Here is a 21,155-nt window from a genome sequence, read left to right as displayed (position 1 = left end):
TATACATTTTAACAAGAAGGCTATTTTGAGCCCTAGTTAATAGCGTAGCACAAAGTAAGGTCCCCTAACGCATCCATTTCACCCACGATGGCTAGTGATAGATTACAGTGGTTAGGGGAAGGAAACTGCCTGCGAGGTCAGTGCTGCGCAGAGAAGCGGGCCTGGCACAGTCTCGGGTAGCTCCGAGAACCTCTTTCCAGGGTCGCAGGTGCGGGCGCAGGGGGACTCAGCTGCGTCAGTGGGGTCCTAAGCGGCCGCTGAGCCCACAAGCCTCGTTTCTGCGGTCCAAATCTCAGGGTCTCCCCACTCATGGGAAACCGCAGGTTGCCCCAGGTTCTAGGAAAGTCCATGAGCCTCGAGCCGCGCAGGCGCAATCATATTCCAGCTCGGTCGGGGCGGGGCATCCCGTTGGCCCCACCCACGTCACGCCGCCCCTCCCGCGCCTGCGCCTCCGGGCGGCCGCGCATCCTCGGCCCTCTCCCGCGCGCTCTGCTACTACCTCTGCCGCCTTCTGCTCCTCTGCGCTCGGCTCTGCTCCGCTCCGCTGATCTCCGTCAGCTGTGCTCCGTCTGCTCCGCTCGGTGCTCAGGCGCGGGCCGCCATGAGGCTGCGGGACCGCGGGCCACGGGCCGCCCCCTCCTCCAGCTCAGGGGCAGGCGACGCGCGGCGGCTAGCGCCCCCGGGGCGGAACCCCTTCGTGCACGAACTGCGGCTGAGCGCCCTGCAGAAGGCCCAGGTGGGTTCTCCGCGTCGCTTCTGTGCTCTGCCCAGGATGCGCCTGGGATGCGGTGGGGAGGGGCTGGGCGCCGCCCGGTCCTTGGAGAGCCGCGCCCCTCCCCTGCAGCACCCTTTGAGCCCGCGCCAGAGTCCCGCTTCCCGCCGCCTGCGCACATGCCCACTTAGACCCTCTGTGGTTTAGGCACCATCCCCTGAACTCCATCTCTTGAGCCCCACAACATCATCACGGGCCTGGCGCGGGTTCCCGCCAGTAGGAGGCCTGGTGGTGGGCGGAGGGCGGGGGGTTGTCCCTCGCGTCAAGCAGCCCCTTTCGAGCGCCTCCGCTCAGTTAGGAGGCCGACTGTGTGTCTCGGTGGCCTAGTGCCCGAACCTGGATGGTCATCTTGGTCAGCAGCGGACGTGCGAACCTCTTGGCATAACCTGGCGGGAGGATTTCCACATCCATGTTTGCAGATTGTTTCCTGTGTCGAGTACACTATTTCGGCTGTTAGCGACGCTCCCTGGGGTGGTTGTGCCCGGAATCAACTTTATACAACCTAGTTCCCACGTGAGAGGGAACCGGTGTGCTGCGGTTGGTTGGTGGGAACCTGGATCCAGGTACAGTTACCATCTGTTCCTGTGGCTCTCCCTGTGAGACCTGGCACGCGGAACCTCTCCTACTCTGGGATCGGGTCTGTGGTGCTATGGTCACTTTGGGGGCCTTTCTTTGCTTAATGAGTAGAGCTCACGGTTTCAGACGTCTGTGGCCCTGTGGTTTATGGGCTGAGTAGTATTTCCAACTGTGAGGAACCAGCTCTGAGAGGAGATAGTGTTTTTAAATGTGTAACTTATCAGACGTAATATTAAGGTGAAGTCTGTGAAGCCCGTTGAAGTTGTCACTTTCCCAGGCAAGGGCTTCTTCTCAAAGCCTCTAATAGGGTTGGTTATCACTCGTGGGAGCTTGATGGTCGACAGAGTTGAACACGGAGAGGGGGGAAGGCAACCTTCATATCACGCCTCAGGTCTTACCCCCTTCTCTGCTTGTATCTGGAGCCAGACAGATATGAGACAAGGCAGCTGCCTGTGGGACTCAGCAAGGCAGCTATCAGTTGGTCCCTACTGCCAGGGCCTGTGCCCAGCAGGAGGACTTAGGGTACAGTCATCTCTGAGCCTAAATATTCCTCTGTTCCATTCCACAACCTCCTACCCTACAACTCTTTCCAGAGTCACTTGTGGAACCAGTGGGTCTTCTTTGTCCTCCTGGATCTGCTGCTTGGAAGCCTTCCTGAGATTTTCATCCAAGGGAGCCCTGACCCCTTCCTTTGGATTTGGGGGCTCCTCCCTAACCAAGTCCATTCTGGTTCACCCTACCCCAATCCAGCCTGTTCACCCTGCTGCTGCTCCACTCTGGTCATCTTAAACAACCCATCCCTGGTAATTCTTTCCAATCCTCGCTGTATTAGCCTGCCTCTACCCCCATCCTGATCTGGTCTGCCTCATTTGGTCCTGTTGCCTTTCTGTTCCTGCCCCTCCCCTTTCTACTCAGTCTGCATGAAGCATCTTCCTCTCCCGAAAGCTGGCTCATCACTCCTTATGCACCCATCCTTGCTGCAATCTTAACCCACTTAGTTTGATTTTAGGGCCAGGCCTTTTTTGCCCAAAAGCATGTGCCCACAAGGCTCTGCCCAGAACCTTGGTGTGTATAACTGTTTGGGCGTCTGCAGCCTGTGGCTAAAGAACGTATTTGTACTTGTCCACAGAATTCTCTGTTATACATCCCCCAAGCCATGCTTTGCAGAGCCTTTGCCTGTATGGAAGGCTTTATTGAAAAGTTTTTCTAGAGGGTAGATGGATAAGCATTCAAGCAAAACAATCCTGCTTCCCTTTCAGGAGGAGGACCCTTAAGTCTGAAGCTCAGACACTTCCTACTCCAAGTGACTCCGAATTGCCCAGGGAGGGGTTAGCATATAGCTTTGGATTAAGGACACACAGGCCACCTCAGCCCCTAGCAGCCCATCTGTCACTTAACTACAGATTTAGCAAGCAGCTTAAGCATTTAGTGGACAGAAAATAACAGGCTAGGATTGGCACACTGGAGTCTGAAGAACTCGCCACTTCCTGTTACAGCAAGGATACAGATGAAGGACAGGCCCTAGAAGGGCTTGGGCTGTCAGCTAAGATTCTTCACAGTTTGTTATTTTTGAAGTCCTAAAGTGGTTTTCTGTCACAGGGTTTTTGGGGTACTCCCCATGGACTCTGTGGTACAAGCATTTCCCGTCCCAACTCTGATGGGTTTTCCCAATTGTGAAATTTAACTAGATCTGAGTTTGCTTCCTGGACAACAGAGCCACCTTCTACTAGAGCCAATCCTAGTTTGGTGCAGGTTTGGAAGCGGCTGCAACCCCGCCACCCAAGCCCATCCCGGAGAAGGCAATGGTGAGGTCAGGTAACTGACGGAAGTCTCTTCCGGCAGGCTGTTCTAACGTCTGAGTTAAGGTGACAGCACAGTGACAGCACAGATGGGCTGTCACTGTGGCCTGCCTCCCATCGGAAGGGTGATGCCAGAGCAGAGTCCCGACAGCACACATCCTGCCTCTCCTGCAGATGACTCCAGGCCCCTGGCATATGGGCACAGGGAGGTGCCGCCCACTGGGCACCTAGACACTGCAGGAGACTTAATAAAGAGGGGTGCTCTGTATTTAAAAGGCCCTGTTGCACCCCAGCATGCTGTGTGGGGTGCAGGTGTTCTACCAACTTCTGGACTAGGCGAGCACTGGACCGGAAAGATTTATGGGAGGGGAAGAGAGACACTGGACCAGCTGGCTTGGCTACACAGTGCTTAGCCCTTCCAGGAATGCTTGTAACCAGTGTCAGGCTTGGAATGCATACTTCCTGCAAGAAGCATGGCATCTGATGGCCCACTCTGTTGGTGCCTGTGTTTCTCAGGAAGACCCAAGGTTGTTTCCCTGTGTCTGACTTTTGGTCACTGTTAGCTACAGCCCCTAGACTCTAAGGCTTAAAGGCAGGTGGAAGGCCAGCCTGAGTTCCTGTGTCACAGATGAGGGCTGAACTGTCAGGTGAGGTTCTGAACTATCCCTGTCTCCTAACAGTGTGGAACCTTAGTGTGGATGTCTGCCTGCTGTTGTAGGGAGCCCTCATCTCTAGCCCATCTGTAGTCCTAATGTTCTAGATGGTGGTAACCGAACAGTGGGAAGAGATGGTGTCCAGAGAAAGACCTAACTTTTATAGCCTTTTAGAATTTGGGCTTTTAGCAGCATGAGTGTTTACTTGTATGTTATTTGTATGTGCATACTTTACATGTAAATGTACACTTTTGTTTCTTAGCTGACTGGAAACCACACATGTGTGCAGTAGTTAAGGCATGGAGCCTATTCGAACCCAGTGTCAGTCACTGGAAGAACTCACCTGAATATCTTTGTGCTAATGTCAGCTTATAAGGGGCAGCAGATAACTTTGCTGTCCTCACTGATTTGGTGCTGGTGTGTGTGTGTGTGTGTGTGTGTGTGTGTGTGTGTGTGGTGTACACATGTACATGAAGCCAGAGGTTGACATTTGATTGTTTTCATCAGCCCTCACCTTACATTTTGAGACACAGTCTCTTACTGAAGTTGGTATTCACCAGTCCAGCTAGACTGATTGGCTAGAAAACCCCAGAGATTGTTCTTTCCACCTCCCCAGCACCGGGATGACAGGCACCCACTGCCACCGCTAGCTTTTATGTGGGTGCTGGGATTGAACCCAGGTCTTCCTGCTTGTGCGGCAAGCACTGTACTAGCTAGACCATCTGCCCAACCCCAGTCCTGGCTTTTCTTTTACTTTTTAACTCTGGGCTTCCCTTCTGCAGCCCTTAGTGTTAGCAGTGGCCACTGGCTTTTGTCCTGCTGTTGACTGTGGTCTGTGCTTTTCTGCACACACAGCCTGATCCCCATATAAGGCATAGGTAGAGTGTCATCGTCCACAGCACAGATGGAAGCTGACCCTGGAGAGCCTCCTTTCACTATGGCCCTGGTCACAGCACCCAGCAGAGTCCAGCAGAGCACATACCTTTGAGAGTATGAATGTAATTTAAGCCTTTTGCTGCCTGGGGCTGGCCTGGAGATTGTTGTAATATCAAGGCCTACCCCCTCTCCACAGCGTCCAGGGCCTGGTTCTCTGCTGGATGTAGCTGGTGTCACAGTTTCCTCCACAATTGTTTGGGTGCTAGTGTGCCAGGAGGAACCACAGGCTGGTGTCTTACATTGTGTTCTTTTTCAACTGCAACTCCAGCCCTTTCCAATTAAACCTCTTTCTCTTTCTCTCTCTTTTTCTTTCTTCCCTCCCTCCCTCTCTTCCTCCTCCTCCTTCTTCTTCTTCTTCCTCCTCCTCCTCCTTCTTCTTTCTCCTTCTCCTCCCCCTCTTCCTCCTCATCCTCCTCCTTCTTTTTCTTCCTCCTCCCCCTCCTTCTCCTCCTACTTCTTCCTTTTCCTCCTCTTCCTCCTCCTCTTCCTTCTTCTTCTTCCTCCTCCTCTTCTGCTTCTTCTCCTTCTTCTTCCTCTTCCTCCTCCTTCTGTTTGCATTGAACGTAACCCATTCCATCTACAAGTGCTCAATGAGTCTGCTGTGTGACCCTTGGTCATCACCATTCTTAGAGAAGTAGCAGTGACCTATACCTAACCTCTGAAATGCACTTAAGAGTATTCAGCCTAAGGGAAACTGTGGTTGCTGGAACCCCAGGTCAGCCACCAACCCTCTAGGCCTGTGCCAGTTTCGTGCAATCAGGCACCACTAGCAATCTCCGTAGGCTGGTGCACATTGCAGCCTGATACTTGCAGGATGGACATGGAGCCTGAGGCTGTTTGCAGGCTGCTCCTGGAGATGGCGTTCCTGTCCATATCTCCTTGTGGCAACCTCAGTCTTTATTGCCAATGTTGATGTTCTGAATTTTTTGTGTAATTGAATTATCTGTTTCTCATTTTCTTCTGTTTTCATTTTTCTTGTGTGTATGCATGTTTACTTGTGTCAGGTGTGAGCATGTAGGGGCACATGCATGTGGAGGCCCAAGGATCATCTTGGGAATCATTTTTAATAGCTCTTCCACCTCTTCCAGTGAAGTAGGGTCTCTTAATCACATCCAGAGCTCAGCAATATGGTCAGCTTGGCTAGTCAGCTCACTCTGGGGAATCCCATCTCTGCCTTAGGAGGCTAGAGTTACAGCTGAGCTGCTACACTTACCGGGTTTTTCTTGGGTTCAGGGAATCCCAAACTCTGTTCCTCATACTTCAGTGGCAAGCACTTAATCAGTGGGCCATCCCTCTAATCTTGTTTTTTTTTTTTTTGTTTTGTTTTTTTAATGTTGAGAACTTTGTGCCTTAAATAGTGGCCTTCTAGACCCAACCACAGACCCCAGACTTGGGGCCCACCTGCTGGTCTTATCAGGCACTGTGTCCTGTGTGTCCATTTCCTCCAGGTAGCAGAGTGCCTGTAAGTCCAAATGTCTACCCCCCTACAGTGTTTGTTCCCCGGACTTCCTTTCCCAGGACTATGAAGCTTGAGTGTTGAGTGTTAAGGCAAATCTTATATCAACTCCCATCTCTTGAAACTGCATTCCAGCATGCCTGACCCAGTGATCCAGGAAGACTTACCTAACACGAACCCGGTCGATACCTGGTTTCATTGAACATAACCCAGGGAAAGTACAGCCAGCCCAGATGACCAGGGCCGCCACTCAGCACCCTGTCCTTGTGAGTCTGCTGCAGTGTGTTATGTAGTGGGAGCTGCGGGCTGCGTTCCTGCCGCCCCAGCTCCTGGGCTGCCTGGCTAGCTTATGCCCCAAAATAACAACACACAAACTGTATTCTTTTAAACACTGCTTGGCCCATTGGCTCTAGCCCTTACTGGCTAATTCTCATATCCCGATCAACCCATCTCTAATAATCTGTGTAGCACCAGTCTTACCAGGAAAGATTCAGCATGTCTGACCTGGCGGCTTGCTTCATCATGTCTGCCTCTGAGAGGAGCTGCCCTGCATCTGCCTAGGAGAGGGGAGCATGGCGTCTGAGCTCACTTCCTCTTCCTCCCAGCATTCTGTTCTGTTTACTCCACCCACCTATGTTCTAACCTATGAGGGCCAAGCAGTTTCTTTATTTTTTAACCAATGACCTTCCTCCATCAGTGTTAGATTATCCTTATCACTCCTGATTGGAATTCCTGACATCTCTTTTGTTCCTCAAGCCTGTAGTCCAGATGTGAATGATGGTGGAAGTGAGCCCAGAGGGACGTACCCAGTGTTGGGGAGGGGATGCGCACGTGCGCCAATAGTGTGATGAGGCCCATATCATATTGTATCACTATGGCAATTTTCTAATGCGTTTCCATGTGGTAGCCCTTTGGCATGCTATATGGACCATGGTGGGAGGTACTAGCCGTGGCTTAACCTGGGACTGGCCACTGGAGCAGGCCATTTGTCTTGGGGACAGCTCCTTTCCTGAGCCACCGCATTACTGTTCAGTCCTCTCTGCTGCTGTCCAGTCAGAAGAGTGACTTATTTTTCCCAAGAACTTATTTGTCATCTACAGGCTTTTCCCCACATCTACAGGCTTTTTTAAAACCACAGTTTAACTAGTAGACAATAGAGCTGGACTAACCTAAAGTCTGGGAGGATAAGAACTGACTCTTGCCCAGTGATGGAGAGGAGATCACGTGCTGGTCTGTGCATAGAGATCGATGCCTATGGGCTAAGCTCAGGCTGGGTCAGGTAGTAAGTGCCACACTTTTCAGGAGTCTCTAGTGTCTTTTTGCCTACCAAGTTATCGTGTAAGGGGACAGCTGTGGACAGAACAAACCCTGGGTCCATTGGTCCAACAGGAAGTCTCTCACCTGCAGGAAGGGGTCCTTGATTACTTTGTCGTATGTCCTGCCTGTTCTTTGACTTTCTCGTATGGCCTCAGAAGTTCCCAAAAGCTCAGACCCATCCCAAACTGACTTCATCTTCCCCTACTCTTCAGAGACCTCTTCATTCTGGCCAGCACCGTGGGACTGTGTACCTCCTGTGGTCAGTGAGGTGGTAACCTTCCCTCTAGCAGCATGGGATCAAGTCAACTCTACCCTTCAGAGGAACAACCAACCTCAGGGACACAGTCCCTGTGGTGGTAGAAATAGGAATGGTCCCCATAGACTCATGTGTTTGAAAGTTTGGCCCATGGGAAGTCTCGCTATTAGGAGGTGTGTGTTATTGTGGAGGTGGGCTTTGAGGTCATATATGTTCAAGCTATGCTTGGTGTGGTACACAGTCTCCTGTTGCCTGTGGATCAAGATGTAGAACTCTCAGCTCTTTCTCCAGCACCATGTCTGCCTGCACGCTTCTTACCATGACAATAATGGACTAAACCAACCTCTGAAACTGTAAGCCGGCCCCAGTTAAATGTTTTCCTTTATAAGAGTTTCCATGGTTATGGTATCTCTTCACAGCAATAGAAGCACAAACCAGTCCCAATACCCGTCCTTCCCTGTTCAGCGAAAATAAGATGTATATACGTGGTTTAGACTTGGTGGTATTTGTGGTCTTCATCAGGGGACTCAGAGTGTGCTAGGGGCAGGGGTTCCCACCCACAGAGGTTGTATAAGCGTCCCTCTTACCAACAGCAGAGCATGTGAGCTGCCTTCCTCCCAGATAACCTTCCTGTGAACAGTGAAAGCAGCTAGAACACCTCTGGGCTTGAATCTTCTGATTCCCTCTCTCAGCTCAAACAGTGGGTCCTGGAGACAATCACAGATTCGGGTGGGTCTTTCTCCCCGCCTCAGCTGAGTTCTGACCACCCAGGGAAGAGGGGACCAGAGTGAGTTCCTACACAGCTCTCAGTCCTGCCTGCCCTGCTCTGGTGGACTTCTACTGTTGATGCCCTTCTTGGGGTCCCCTCCCTGTGTTGTCTGATATGCGTGGGTCCCAGCCCCCATGACCACTGACCTAGAGGACACATTGCTGCAGAACTCCCCCTGCATCTCAACACTAGGGTTGGGTTCATCCTGAGCCCTTTCTGGCTGGTGTCCCTAGGCAGGGCTTCTATGTCCCGGACACTTCCAGGAAAGACTTGATGAAGGAACAGTGTGTTAATACGTAGGCACTTCCCTGCCAACTCATACTGGAAGTACCTCTTCTTCTTGGAGCTACCACCCTCAGCGAGCAGGGGCAGGGTTAGGATCTGTGGGAGCCCGTGGAAGCAGGTCCTTTAACTCAGGTTCTCTCTGGTCCCCTGAGGCCGGACTGTTCACCTATCAGAAGCTGGAGCCTCCTCCAGAATCACAGACCCTGGGAAGCTGTTGGCAGGGCTCCTGCCTCAGTTCCACCTGGTCCTGGTAGCCTTGGGCTGTTTGCACACGTGGTGCTGAGTGCCTGGAAAGCTCTCTTGGAAGACTGTAACTATAGGGAGTCCTGTCCTCAGTGTTCCCTAAAGTAGGTCAACTACCACTAAGTCTCTGCAGCTCTGGAGAGGGATTTAGAACCAGTTTCTGATTTTGAGTCTCATTCTTAGGAGGTAGTGCATAGAGCCCCCAAATGTGTGTCTTCAGGACTTTTCTGTTTTGACAGAGCCCTTGGGTGGAAGGCCACCTTGGCAGGACCCCAGCTTCAGTCTGTTATGTTGTAGTGTTTTACCTCTTAGGCTACAAGATTGTCAGAGCAGAACCATGGGGACCAGAGAGAGGACAGAGCCACTCCCTGTCACACACGCACACATACACACAACACACACACACACACACAGAGGACTTGTGTTAACAATTGCATGTGTAATAGGAAGGGTGGAAAAAGCAGCCCAGAGAGACCCCTGAAGCCAGATGAGAGGCTCCCATCATGCCTGCCAGGATGCTCCTGAATCAGAGAATAAGCATTGTGCTGGGTGCCCATGTATGCTCAGCCTGGGCCTTCCCACCCAAGAACTCTGCACTTACTGCTCCTTGTGTGGGACACTGTCGTCTGCCCATTTTCTCCAGTCCGTCTGGGGTCCTGTAGTCATTGCAGAGGCCATGTACACATGTCCTCTGTGTGCACTCTTCGGCTTCTGCCGCACCCTCCCTCACATGCTCATCAAGGCAGACGGGATCTGGTGTGTGCAGTTCTGACTTCGACATCACAGGTATCGACATGTGTCTGGTGAGTGCAAGTCAGCCTTCCATCATCTGCCTCTCCATTTAGTCTCATTACTCATGTGTTAGCACAGGGGTCTGCTGGCAATGAAGTTCTGTACTGGTTTTTTTAGGATGCCAACTGTCCAGGCAGCGTGTAAGAGGCTGGAAGTGGCTCCCAGCTGAGGGAAGATAGCACAGTCTGGCCAGAGGGAGAGGTACCTAGGAATCTGTATCTATAAGCCACAGGGCTTTCTAAGGGCTGGGCACATTCTTGACTTTGAGCACAGCTATAGGGCTCTCAAAGCCCAGAAGCCTACATAAGGAGGCTAAAGAGTAGAGTTAGAAAGATCTTGTCCAGAACCTTCTCTTGGCACTTGGTCTATTTTACCCTCTGGCCTCAGGGTAAAATCCTCCCCTAACCCCTGCCCTAAGGGAAGAAAACTGTTTCCAATGTGATCATTTCGGAGATGCCTGCAGCCTGGGTGTGTTTAGGGTGTTACTTCTAAACTTATCTAGAGCTCTTGTATTCTTTGACACTTCAGTGTCTCTGACAGAGCACGTTCTTGGAGGTTCCCAGGCCTGCAGTTACTCCCCCCATGTGCGAGTGCCTTGCTTCTTCCCTGCCAAAGGCTGCACTGTGTGATTATGGAGCTTTTCCCCTGACTGCACCGGTGTTAGGGCCATGCCTGGGTCCTCCTGCTGAGATAGACAGCTTCACAGCCTACACTGTTGTGTGTGGGGCTTGCATAGGGTGAAGGTTACCTGTCACACTAAGAGACATGGTGACATAGCGTGGTGTCGTTACCTGTGCCATGAAATCTGCTGAACTAGATGGATGAGCAAACGCTCAGTGGACACCAAGTCACAGCACCTGCCCGTAGGAGCACAGCTGTGAGCAGGGAATGGCCGGGTGGCTACATACAAAATGGCCTGTGGAGACCCTAGCAGGCAACCAGGGTGACGTCCTAGGTTCTTGTTTGTTAAGTTATGGAGTTCCAGAGCCATCTAGGGGCCTGAGGTTTTCTTGACTTAGCCCTTCGCATGCTCATAGGGCATCTCCAGCAAGAGGTGTGTTCCCAACCTGTGTTGTAGATTGCAAAGACGTCAACTATGTGTGGTTAGCCGTGGGGAAACATGTGCCTGAGACAAGAGTGATCATTCCTCTTGTATCCACACAAGCAGTGTGCCCTTCTGTAGCCTTACTTAGTCCTCAGCCTTCCGTGGTCACACACCAGTGTCACCAGGATCTAGAGTAAATGCCAGGGTGTTGTGGCACCACCCCAAGGATGCTCTCCCTAATAGTGCCATTTCTGTCAGCGAGGCACTATACACAGGCCTGAACTGGGGGGATCCAGCTGACCGAACAGTTTCTGGGATCTTCCCACCAAATCCACAAAGGTTGGTGAAAGCCATCTACCCAAGGTTAGTCAGCTCTCCATAGTTCCATACTGTGTACTAGACTGATGATTCTGTAAGACCAAAGAGGCTGTGAGGAATGTTCAACAGCAGTGTGTAGTAGGGACAGCCCTCTAGGAAATCACTCGTAATGGCCCATGTGGTTCTGAAGGTGATTCTGTAAGTTTTGAGTGTTTCTCCCAAAGACAGGCTCACATCAGTCTACACCGAGAACCGTCTGGATTGCTCTGATAGGCTGAGACTTTACTGGTCCTTGCGTGGACCTGGTGTAGACCTGGGGAGCTGGGACTGAAGGTTTGGAAGAAAAAGTAGCTCCATCTTAAAAAAGCTATATTTAATTTTAGATTTGAGTGGGAGAACTAAGAAGCACTTATAAATAGCCATAGGCACAGCCTCCGAGGAGAGTTCTGGTGGAGACGTGGACGCTGGCTGTGCACGAACATCTGAATACTCCAGCCCAATACACAACTGGGAACTAAGGCCATCACGACAGGGACATTAACATGTTAGTGAGAAACGGGCGAATGAACGCAATGTAAATATGGGCAAAAGATTTAAATAAATGGACAAATCACAGGAGAAACACAAACACCCACCAGGCAGTATAACTGCTAAAGCCGTTCTTCAGATGTCCCCTGTGCCCCATATCAAGCTTCATCTTGGGCCTCTGGGGTGTATAGGATACTGAGCAGTGGGCAGATGCTATGGGATTGCTTTTGCACAGTGGCTAGTGTCAGACAAGCCTGTTTGATGGAGCTGTTTGTGAAAAGATAAAACTGCCCATAACAGCTTAAGTATTCTCGTCCTCTTCTAGTTTCTATGTGGCAATAAGCTTTGGTTCTGAACGTGACCATTGAATGCTCCCTGCCTCAGAACCATGTTCAGCCAGGACAGAGTCACTCTGGACCTAATTAAAGTATTGCGGCTACACATAAGGCAGGAGGTGCCTGTTGGCTAGTCTGTGTATGTGCTTTGTGTGGTCTGGATGTAGTTGAAGTCACCCAGACCTCTGGGTGGCTGCATGGTGTTAAACACTGGACTGTGGACTTCAGCAAATGTGCCTTGGGGTTCCAGCTGAGGGTTGTGTGTGGGATTTATAATGCTTTTTAAAGCCTGCCTGTACTTTAAAAGGAAAGTGTATCTTAAATTGTGTGTCTTTCTTGTCTAATTTGGGGCAGCGGGCTCTAGTAGATAGGTTTTTTTTTTGTTGGTTTTTTTTTTTTTTTTTTTGGTTTTTTGAGACAGGGTTTCTCTGTGGTTTTGGAGCCTGTCCTGGAACTAGCTCTTGTAGACCAGGCTGGTCTTGAACTCACAGAGATCCGCCTGCCTCTGCCTCCCAAGTGCTGGGTAGTAGATATGTTTTAATGTTCACACTGCTGTTAAGAGAAATCCATATGTGTCTTTTAAAGGGGTATCAAGGATTTATTAAGGTATAAAAGGGGGGAAATATACTCACGAAATATACTTCCTCTCTCTCTCTCTCTCTCTCTCTCTCTCTCTGCCTCTGACCAGATAGCCCAAAGTCTTGAATAGAGCAAATACCTAATACCCACTGCTCCAGACATTGATCATTAGTTCCTGATTTGGGTTGTTGGCCCACAGTTGACCCCAGGGCTAATTTTCCCAGGTGTCTCAATGCCCTAGAGGCATCCCTGTAGTTTTTACCTCTCATCTCTAACACATTTGGGAGGTCCATTGCCAAATCCATTGAGGTCCAGAGCCTCATCGACTACCAGCCTACGAGGATAGCATTTTTGAATGCTCAAGAACCGTATCTGTCTTCCCTTCTAGACTTACGTAAGTCCTTTCAGGACAGCTTTGCTTACATCAGGGCTCTGACCTAGACGCCTGCTTCTGGCTCGTGTCTGGTACTGAATGTTTACCCATTACTTCTTGTCCTGGGGTCATACAGACCAAGGACATGTGACATTTGCAGCCTTATTTCCACCCCCTCCTTGGCCACTGTAGCTGTCCCAAACCCAAGAGCCAGAGGCCCATCTTGGGCTGCATTCTGAATTTGTTTTATAGGAGAAATCAAAAGGAGCTGGTAAGTGAGAAAGACAACTGTGGCTGTTTGTCCCTCGGGTAGGACCTGTGGGACAGGACAGCCGTACCCTAGAGAGGGGAAGCTGAGAGGAGCAAGGACTCAGCCACCATGCTGGTGACTTTACTTACTCTGCTGACCACAGGGGTCAGGAGGTCCAGGGTGGTGTCATTGTGGTAGTACTGCCCCTGTGTCAGAGATGTGTGCATCCTGAGAAGGGCAGGGGTCCCAGGACCTGATGCCTGTTGTATCCCCAAATGGTTTCTCTTCTTGCTTGGCCTTGTGCTCTGGTCAGCTGCTGCCTTGTTCCACTCTCTGGCCAGATTCCCCTCATTTCCTCCCCTCCCCCTTTGGTTTGAAGTACAACGCTGCCTCCCAGATAAGATTTTATTTGTCCTCTGTGGGCAGGCTGGTTCAGTGGTATGAGGGTACATGGTCAGCTGCCCAATCTCTGTTTCCTACTCAGGGTGGCCCACCTGAGTGTCTCATTCCCCCTGGTGTGGGTGAGACTTTAGGGCAGTTCCTCTTGTATTGTACTCAGGCTGCTTCCTGTGGTTGCAGCAGCCCTTCATTTGCATATCATCTCCTCTAATCCCTGAGCAAATCTCCTAGCTCTTACCCTGAATTTCTGGGTGAGGAAATAGCATGTGAACCTCGGGCTTCTGATACATCCCCTCAGGAGCTGGTAGCAGGTCTTTGACACCAGGTGCTTTGGTGACACTCTAAGTGTGATGGCTAGATCCCTGTTACAGTTCTGCATGCCCTGACTTGGATGTTGGTTCATTGCTGTGGTTGGTTCATGGCGATGGTCTCAGCTAAGTTGCTGGCTGTGTTGTAGCACCCCGTCCAGTCTCTGTGTTTTGCAGACTGCTGCACCTGTCAGGGACTCCCCCAGTTGGCCATCACTGTGACCCTTGAGCTATGCTTGCCCCAAATCTGAAGTCATCGAGGCCGCTGGAAAGCCATCTCTGTTTGTTTCACCGTCTCTATGCTTGCTGCCTCAGATCAATCCTTGGTGCTTTGTGTAGCTTGAAGCTCCACCCTCAGCCGGCCCACAGAGAACCCAGACTCACCTGTCCCCCAGTGGTGCCCCTGGGGTGGCATCCAGCTCCACTGCTACCAGCAACAATAAAGTTGGCAGTCTCAGACTGTCTCCATGATCGATGGAGGAGCACAACTCCCCCGAGTACAAAGCTCACACACATCCCCACTGAGCATACAAGGCCTGCATCACCTTCCGCACGGAACTGTGTAGCATGAAGTACTGGGTGCTCACTTGTCCTGGAACCTTCCAGGCTTTTCTTCACTGATCATAGAAGTTGCCCTGTCAGGTGGGATGGTGACCCCTTAATAGAACTGGAACATACCTGGTAGTCAGAGAGAGACCTTCAAGTCTGAGAATGGCCAAGGCTGTGGGACTATGGAGACTCAATGTATGGAAGGGCCTTTGCCCAAATACTGGACAGTGAGGCAGAGAGAATGACCACCTTCAGAGTGTTCGGACACCCTCTGCCAGAGGCTCTGGGTCATTTTGGTACCAGCCTAGGGCAGGGACAGAATGGGACCTTGTCCATCAACCTAGTTTGGTTTATATCTGAGCCCTAGACAAATTGGGAGAGTTCTAGCAGCCTTCCAGGAAGGACTGCTCATGAGAGTGTCTGACTGTGACCCTTGGTTGGTTTTTCTAAGGAGTCAGAATGTGGGCCAGATTTTTAGTACTATAGTGCGTGCATGCATGTGTGCATGCATGCATATGTGAGTGGGAGTGGGGGGTTGCTGCACAGCATGCTGTGGAAATCAGAGGACAACTTGAAGAAGTTACTTCTCTCCTTTCACAGCGTAGGCCCTAGGTATCAAACTCAGGCTGTAAAGCTTGGGCATCTTTACCACCAAAGACATTCTTTTGGCTCTCAAAGATTATCTGGCCTCTGGTCTTTTCCTTGTTGGTTTTCAGGACCATATCCTCCTGGTCTCGCTCTGTCTAGCATCCTCCCTAGACACTTGCTAACTGCCCCCTACATTACACTTTAAGCACCATGTTGTCCTCTGCTTTGCCCCAAGATTCTCTCTCCTTTTTTGACGTATGACAGGATTCAATCTGTCAACTGCTTGAGGAGGGTGTAGGCAGGGTGAGCCTCCAGGAATAAAGTGTCGCCAATCTTGAACACATCTGAGTCCTAACTTTTGGGCAAATTGACCACAGGGGAGGCTGGATGTCCCTGGGGGTCTTTGTGAAGTATTTTTAAAATAAGATAGAAGCATTGATCCTGATGCAAGTCCAGAATAGGTCACCAGCTGTTCCTATCTAGTGAACCTAAGCCACACCCAGAGCCAGCCATTCCTCGGGCACCTTCTTGGAACCCAGCTTTGTAAAACATCTGGAGGAAGTGAGGGCTCCAGAGGTTCTGAGCAGGTAGGCAAGTAAGAACCACCCAATGGCCCAGAGATTGTGGCTGGAGCTTGTTGGGTACCTGATCCCAGCAGCCAGGCAGGGGCTCTCTGTGTGTGATCACCGCTTGGTCACTTCACTCTAATTTATCCTTTTGGATTCATGGTGCCCTGCACAGATGGATTGGTTTAGGATGCACTGTATACCACCAAGAAGCTTTCTGCTTTTACTCACTTACTATTAAACACTCTGAGAAGAAACAGCAGCTTAGACTGTTCACAAGGCAACTGATGCTGTCTTCATCCATGTGGAGGATGTCATGTGTTTGCAGATGTCCTCAGAAGTTCTGCTAGTTTTCCCCTACAGTGAACACATGGGGGTTGGCATGTACTCTGAGGAGAACTGTCTATTTCAGCTGTCCCTGCCAGACTGACTCAGGGTGAAAGGGCCTGTGCTGGCTGCTTGTGGTGTTAGTGCTTCATGCTGGAGCACCTCACTCTAGCAGACACACTCCTTGTTACAGGCCGCTGCATCAGGCTGACCCCACTTACATACAGAATAAGAATCCTTGCCGGGCGGTGGTGGTGCATCTTTAATCCCAGTACTCAGAAGGCAAGGCAGGCGGATCTCTGAGTTCAAAGTCAGTATGGTCTGCATAGTGAATTCCAGAACAGCCAGAGATGTTACACAGAGAAACCCTGTCTCGAGAAAAGAAAGAGAGAGAGAAAGAGAGGAAGGGAAGAAAAAGAAAATAATACCTACTTTAGCCACCCTGACCACCAAGACAAAGTGCATGGCCAGCCTCATGTTGTCTCATACTCAAGTGTTACAGGGCCAGCTCCTTTTGAGGAGAAGTGTAGCTTTTGGGTTCACTTTGACCTACTTTTCCTCCCTCTTGTCAGTAGCTGTAGGGTGGCCACAGACTGGGTGGCTCAAACCACAGAGGACAGTTCCAATGAGTAGGGGCAGTAGTACCCCAAGAGTACCTATAGGCCTACAGTGCACACCTCCATAGTATCCTTGCTCTTGGGAGGGGCAGGGAGTTCTCTAACTGACATTTTACCTGTCTTCTCAGAATACTGATCCTAAAGAGAGTCTCTGGTGGTCACGCTTCCTCCTACTTGAGCCCCAAAGCCTGCTTATCCTTCTTTGCTCCAGGCCTGTGTCTATAGAAGACCTGTAGAACAATCTTCATGGGAGGGGTACCCTAGGTCTCCGTGTCCCAACTGTGACCAGCTTCATATATAAGAGCTGTATCTGCCAGGGGTAGTAGCGAGAGTGGAGTGTGTCTGTGTATCCATGAGTTCAGTGTGTGAGAGAATGTATATCCATGTTATGGGTAACCGTGTGTGTGTTCAGTGTGTTATATATGTATACCAGTATGTACATGTATAACCATGAATGAGTGTGGGTTCAGTGTATGTGTGAATTGTGACTGTGTGTAAATATGTGTCCATGTGTCAGTGTATGTGAAAACATGTGTGTTCAGTGTGTGTATGAATATGTCCACATTGTGTGTATGTACATGTGTACTGTGTATATGTGTTAAGTATTTTAATGCCCACATTGTCTGTATTGGTATTTATGTGTATCATTGTGTACATGAATATTTGTGCATATGTATATTTGTTCAGTGTATTATGAATGTGCCCATATCGTATTTATTGGTATATGTATATGCATGTATATCTAATGTTATGTGTTCAGTGTATATATGAATTGGATTATGTTTGTACATGTGTATCTATATGTATGTGTACAATGTGTATGTGAATGTGTCCATGTATATACTGGGGGGTATGTGCACATGTGTTTGTACCTCTCTCTGCCAGTGGGTATGTAAATGTGTATCATTCTGTGTGTGTCCCTGTGAGCTCATGTATGTATGTATGCTATAGACAGATGCCCTTGAGTATATCATGCCCCAGCCCTTGATCCCATTGATGCATCGCAGCTCTGTCCTGGTCTGTGGGCTCTTGAGTTCCGCCGTTTTTCACTGTTCCCATATTTTGCTACAGTAGATACTGGGGTTCAGTCCACACTTTCTGCCCTTTTTCAGACCCAGCCTTACACAAGGAGACTAGGTTTGTTGGGATTGTTATGAAGTGACTGCCGTTGGACAGAATTCTTCTGTGGAGGCAGGTCACAGCCCTCCTCCCAAGGGGGCCCTCAAAATCTAATTTAGACAGTCTCCTGTGGTGCTGTGATGGACTGTGTGTGTATACAGTCCTGTTCATCTAGACTATATCTCTCTTAATGGGTTGGTTTGTTATAATCAACCCTCAGAGGGCATTTGAAGTCAACACAGCCCTCAGGACAGTGTAATTCCTTACTGAACTGTGGTACAATTACTCCCTTCTAGCTCACAGGCAAGATGACCACATAGTTTGCTTGGCCTGGTACCTTTGAGAGTAATGTGGCTCTTTATAGTGAGTAGGGTCTCCACTTTCCACAGCTGGACTTAGAAAGGTGGGGCTGTGGGTACCAGCATTAGTGGCCCTACACATGAGTTGGACACATGGAGCCCAACCCTTTTATTCTTGAGAGCACAGCTGAATCCTTTACTCTGTGTCTCTCCCCTCTTTCATCCGTCCTATAGCCTGTACCAGGCTGTCCCCTCATTTATACTCTTAGCCAGCTCTTCACTGGCCAGTTCCTGTACAGGATATCCAATCTGCTACATGCTGTCTCACTGCTGGACAGCCATACTGCATGTAATTTTTGTAAAATGGGTTCTGGAGACTTTCCCATACCCGTTATAAGTTGGCATCCGGCATGGCACTGGGCCTCGTGGGTGTGGAGAGTGGACTCCTGTCTCCCTCCCAGCATCTTACCAGCACCCTATGCTCTTGGTGTGGACAGAGCTCTTGATTTCATAAGCTACAGCAAGAAAAGGTGCCTCAGGGCTTTAGTAGAGAGGCGGCCCTGCCTTCCCTGGTGGTGGCCACCCGCACCTGGAAGATAGTGTGTTTGGAAAGTTGTCAGATATTTTGTTGCTCTTCATTCTAGTCTGTGTCTGATACTTTGTTGCTCTTCATACTAGCCCGTGTCCGATACTTTGTTGCTCTTCATTCTAGTCTGTGTCCGATACTTTGTTGCTCTTCATTCTAGTCTGTGTCTGATACTTTGTTGCTCTTCATTCTAGTCTATGTCCGATACTTTGTTGCTCTTCATTCTAGCCCGTGTCTGATACTTTGTTGCTCTTCATTCTAGCCTGTGTCAGATACTTTGTTGCTCTTCATTCTAACCAGTGTCAGATACTTTGTTGCTCTTCATTCTAGCCCGTGTCAGATACTTTGTTGCTCTTCATACTAGTCTGTGTCAGATACTTTGTTGCTCTTCATTCTAGTCTGTGTCAGATACTTTTTGCTCTTCATTCTAGCCTGTGTCAGATACTTTGTTGCTCTTCATACTAGCCTGTGTCCGATACTTAATTGCTCTTCATTCTAGCCTGTTCCTGAGTCAGATACTCTGTGGCTCTTCATTCTAACCTGATCTAAGAATGGTCCTCGTGAATGCCTAGAACTTTCCTTCTCCCCAGACTCCATACCATCACTACCAGATTCAGCTACTCTGGTGTCTTAGCCTCTTGGCTAGCTGCTTCCTTTGTTGTGTCTCAGAAACATTGATCTCTCCTATGTCTGTGGTCCCCTGAGTCTGTTCAGACCAGTCTGCACTGATGAAGTAGGGACCAGTGACTAGGCTGAGAATGCATGAAGATGGTAACCTGTGCAGATGTTGGAAGATATAAGCAAAAGGTACATTAGTAGGTTCCAGAAAGTTTGTGGCAGGCCCCACTAGTCCTGCTTTGCTTACCTGGGGGAGGGTTCCCTGCTCCCTGGGATACAGACAAAAGCTGGAAAGCCAGCAGTGAGTAAAGGTGAAGGTGGAATATAGAGGAAGCTGGTCCTGATGCTTGAGGCCTCTCGACCCTCCCCAGTATGCTGTACATCACCATAGCAAGCTGTCTCCCCAACTTCGTGTACCCCCACACACAGCACTGCAGTGCTGCAGAGGGTGTTTGCTCCCTCTCCAATGCAGCACACCGATCTACAACAGGTTTCCTCCCTAGCTCACACTCACCCTGCATACTGAACAGTGCTGCAGAGACTCCCTCCTCAACTCTCAAGTTTGACGTTGTTGGGAAGCCTGCTAAGGGCTTCTAGGAAAACTCAAGGAAAATAAATAAGATTAACCTAGGGAGAAAAACAGAGTTTGCAAAGCGGGGATCCTAAAATCTTGGAAGCTGCAGCCAGCTAGCCAGAGATGTGTCAGTGGGAAGTGCCAGTTAAAACTGCACGGGGTCAGTGGGAGATTGATTATAGGAGTCTCCCTTGAAAGTCAGAGAAGGGTTGGTCCAGATCCGTCACCGGCAAGCCCAGCACCCCTAACACAAGCCCAGACAGGTAGCCTCCCGGCACCCCTAACACGAGCCCCATCATGTTACTTCCTAGCATTGCAAGCAAGAATTTGACATTGGAGAAACGCTCGCCACAGCACTTCAGTATGTTGCATAAGAATAAGTAGTATGTCTCAATAGAGACAGGCGAGGTGGTTTATGTTCTTACCTCCAAAGACATCTCCTGACAGCCCACTGCTCTACAAGATGTCAGTACATAATCATTGGTCCCAGTGAATGAACTGTGTATTGGAGCAGATATTGGTACCTGGATCTGCCTTGCCCTCAAGGCATAAGTGACTGTTGGGCCTTTAAAAGGTGTGAATGCTAATTCATTCTCAGTGTCAAGTCCACACTGATTTCTAAGGCTGTGAAAATGCCTTCCATTGATGCAGCATTTGGCTCTGCCCAATGGAGCTGAACTGCCCACCGCCTGTCTTCCAAATTCAGAGCAACTGGCAGCCACCTGGTCCTGTAGCTTCCTGCTGCCCTGAGGTGAGCACTGGTCAGTGAACCATGCTTCCCTTGGGCTCTGGCCTTCCGCCCAACTTAATCTTGGCTGGGGAGGTGCCCTGAGTCCTCTGCTGTCTGGTCTAAGGTTGGTATTACAACTCCACGCAGCACCCTCACTGCCTCACAGACATTTGGGACTCCATATACTATCTCTGCACATCAGTAATTTGAGTATGTGCACATGTGCGTGTCAAACCCAGAGGTCAGCCTCAGATATAATTCCTTAGGCACCATCTGCCTTGTTTTGAGACAGGGTTTCTTACTGGTCTGGTACACACCAAGTAGGATAGACTGGCTGGTTAGCGAGACAGCTCCAGGCTTCACCACACCTAGCTTTTGTACTTGTGTTCTGGGGTTGAGCTCAGGTCCTCAGCTCTTTCAAAAAGCACTTTCCAGACTGATATATCTCCCCAGCCCTGCCTTAATGATTTGAGGGAGAGGCAGGAAGGTATGATAATGTGTTGAGCAAGCTGGAAGCCTGGCTCCAGCTTAGAGTGCCAGACCCTCTGGTGGATATGGCCTCAGAGTGAGAGTAGAGCCGAGTGTACCCATCA

General features: G+C 50.0%; 1 protein-coding gene across 1 annotated transcript in view; it reads left to right on the top strand.

Annotated features, from left to right (window-relative positions):
- The first annotated feature begins 434 nt into the window (after positions 1 to 434).
- Lpcat1 (lysophosphatidylcholine acyltransferase 1) overlaps positions 435 to 21,155 on the top strand; it is a 53,173-nt gene continuing 32,452 nt past the window's right edge. Inside the window, exon 1 of the mRNA XM_057789918.1 lies at positions 435 to 736. Coding sequence (XP_057645901.1) covers positions 602 to 736 — 135 coding nt within the window. The 5' untranslated portion in view covers positions 435 to 601. The remainder of the gene's footprint in view (positions 737 to 21,155) is intronic.

The sequence above is a fragment of the Chionomys nivalis genome, chromosome 15 (assembly GCF_950005125.1).
Source record: "Chionomys nivalis chromosome 15, mChiNiv1.1, whole genome shotgun sequence".
Lineage (NCBI taxonomy): Eukaryota > Metazoa > Chordata > Mammalia > Rodentia > Cricetidae > Chionomys > Chionomys nivalis.
Note: the sequence above shows the minus strand (reverse complement) of the source record. Positions and strands in the feature narration are given on the sequence as shown.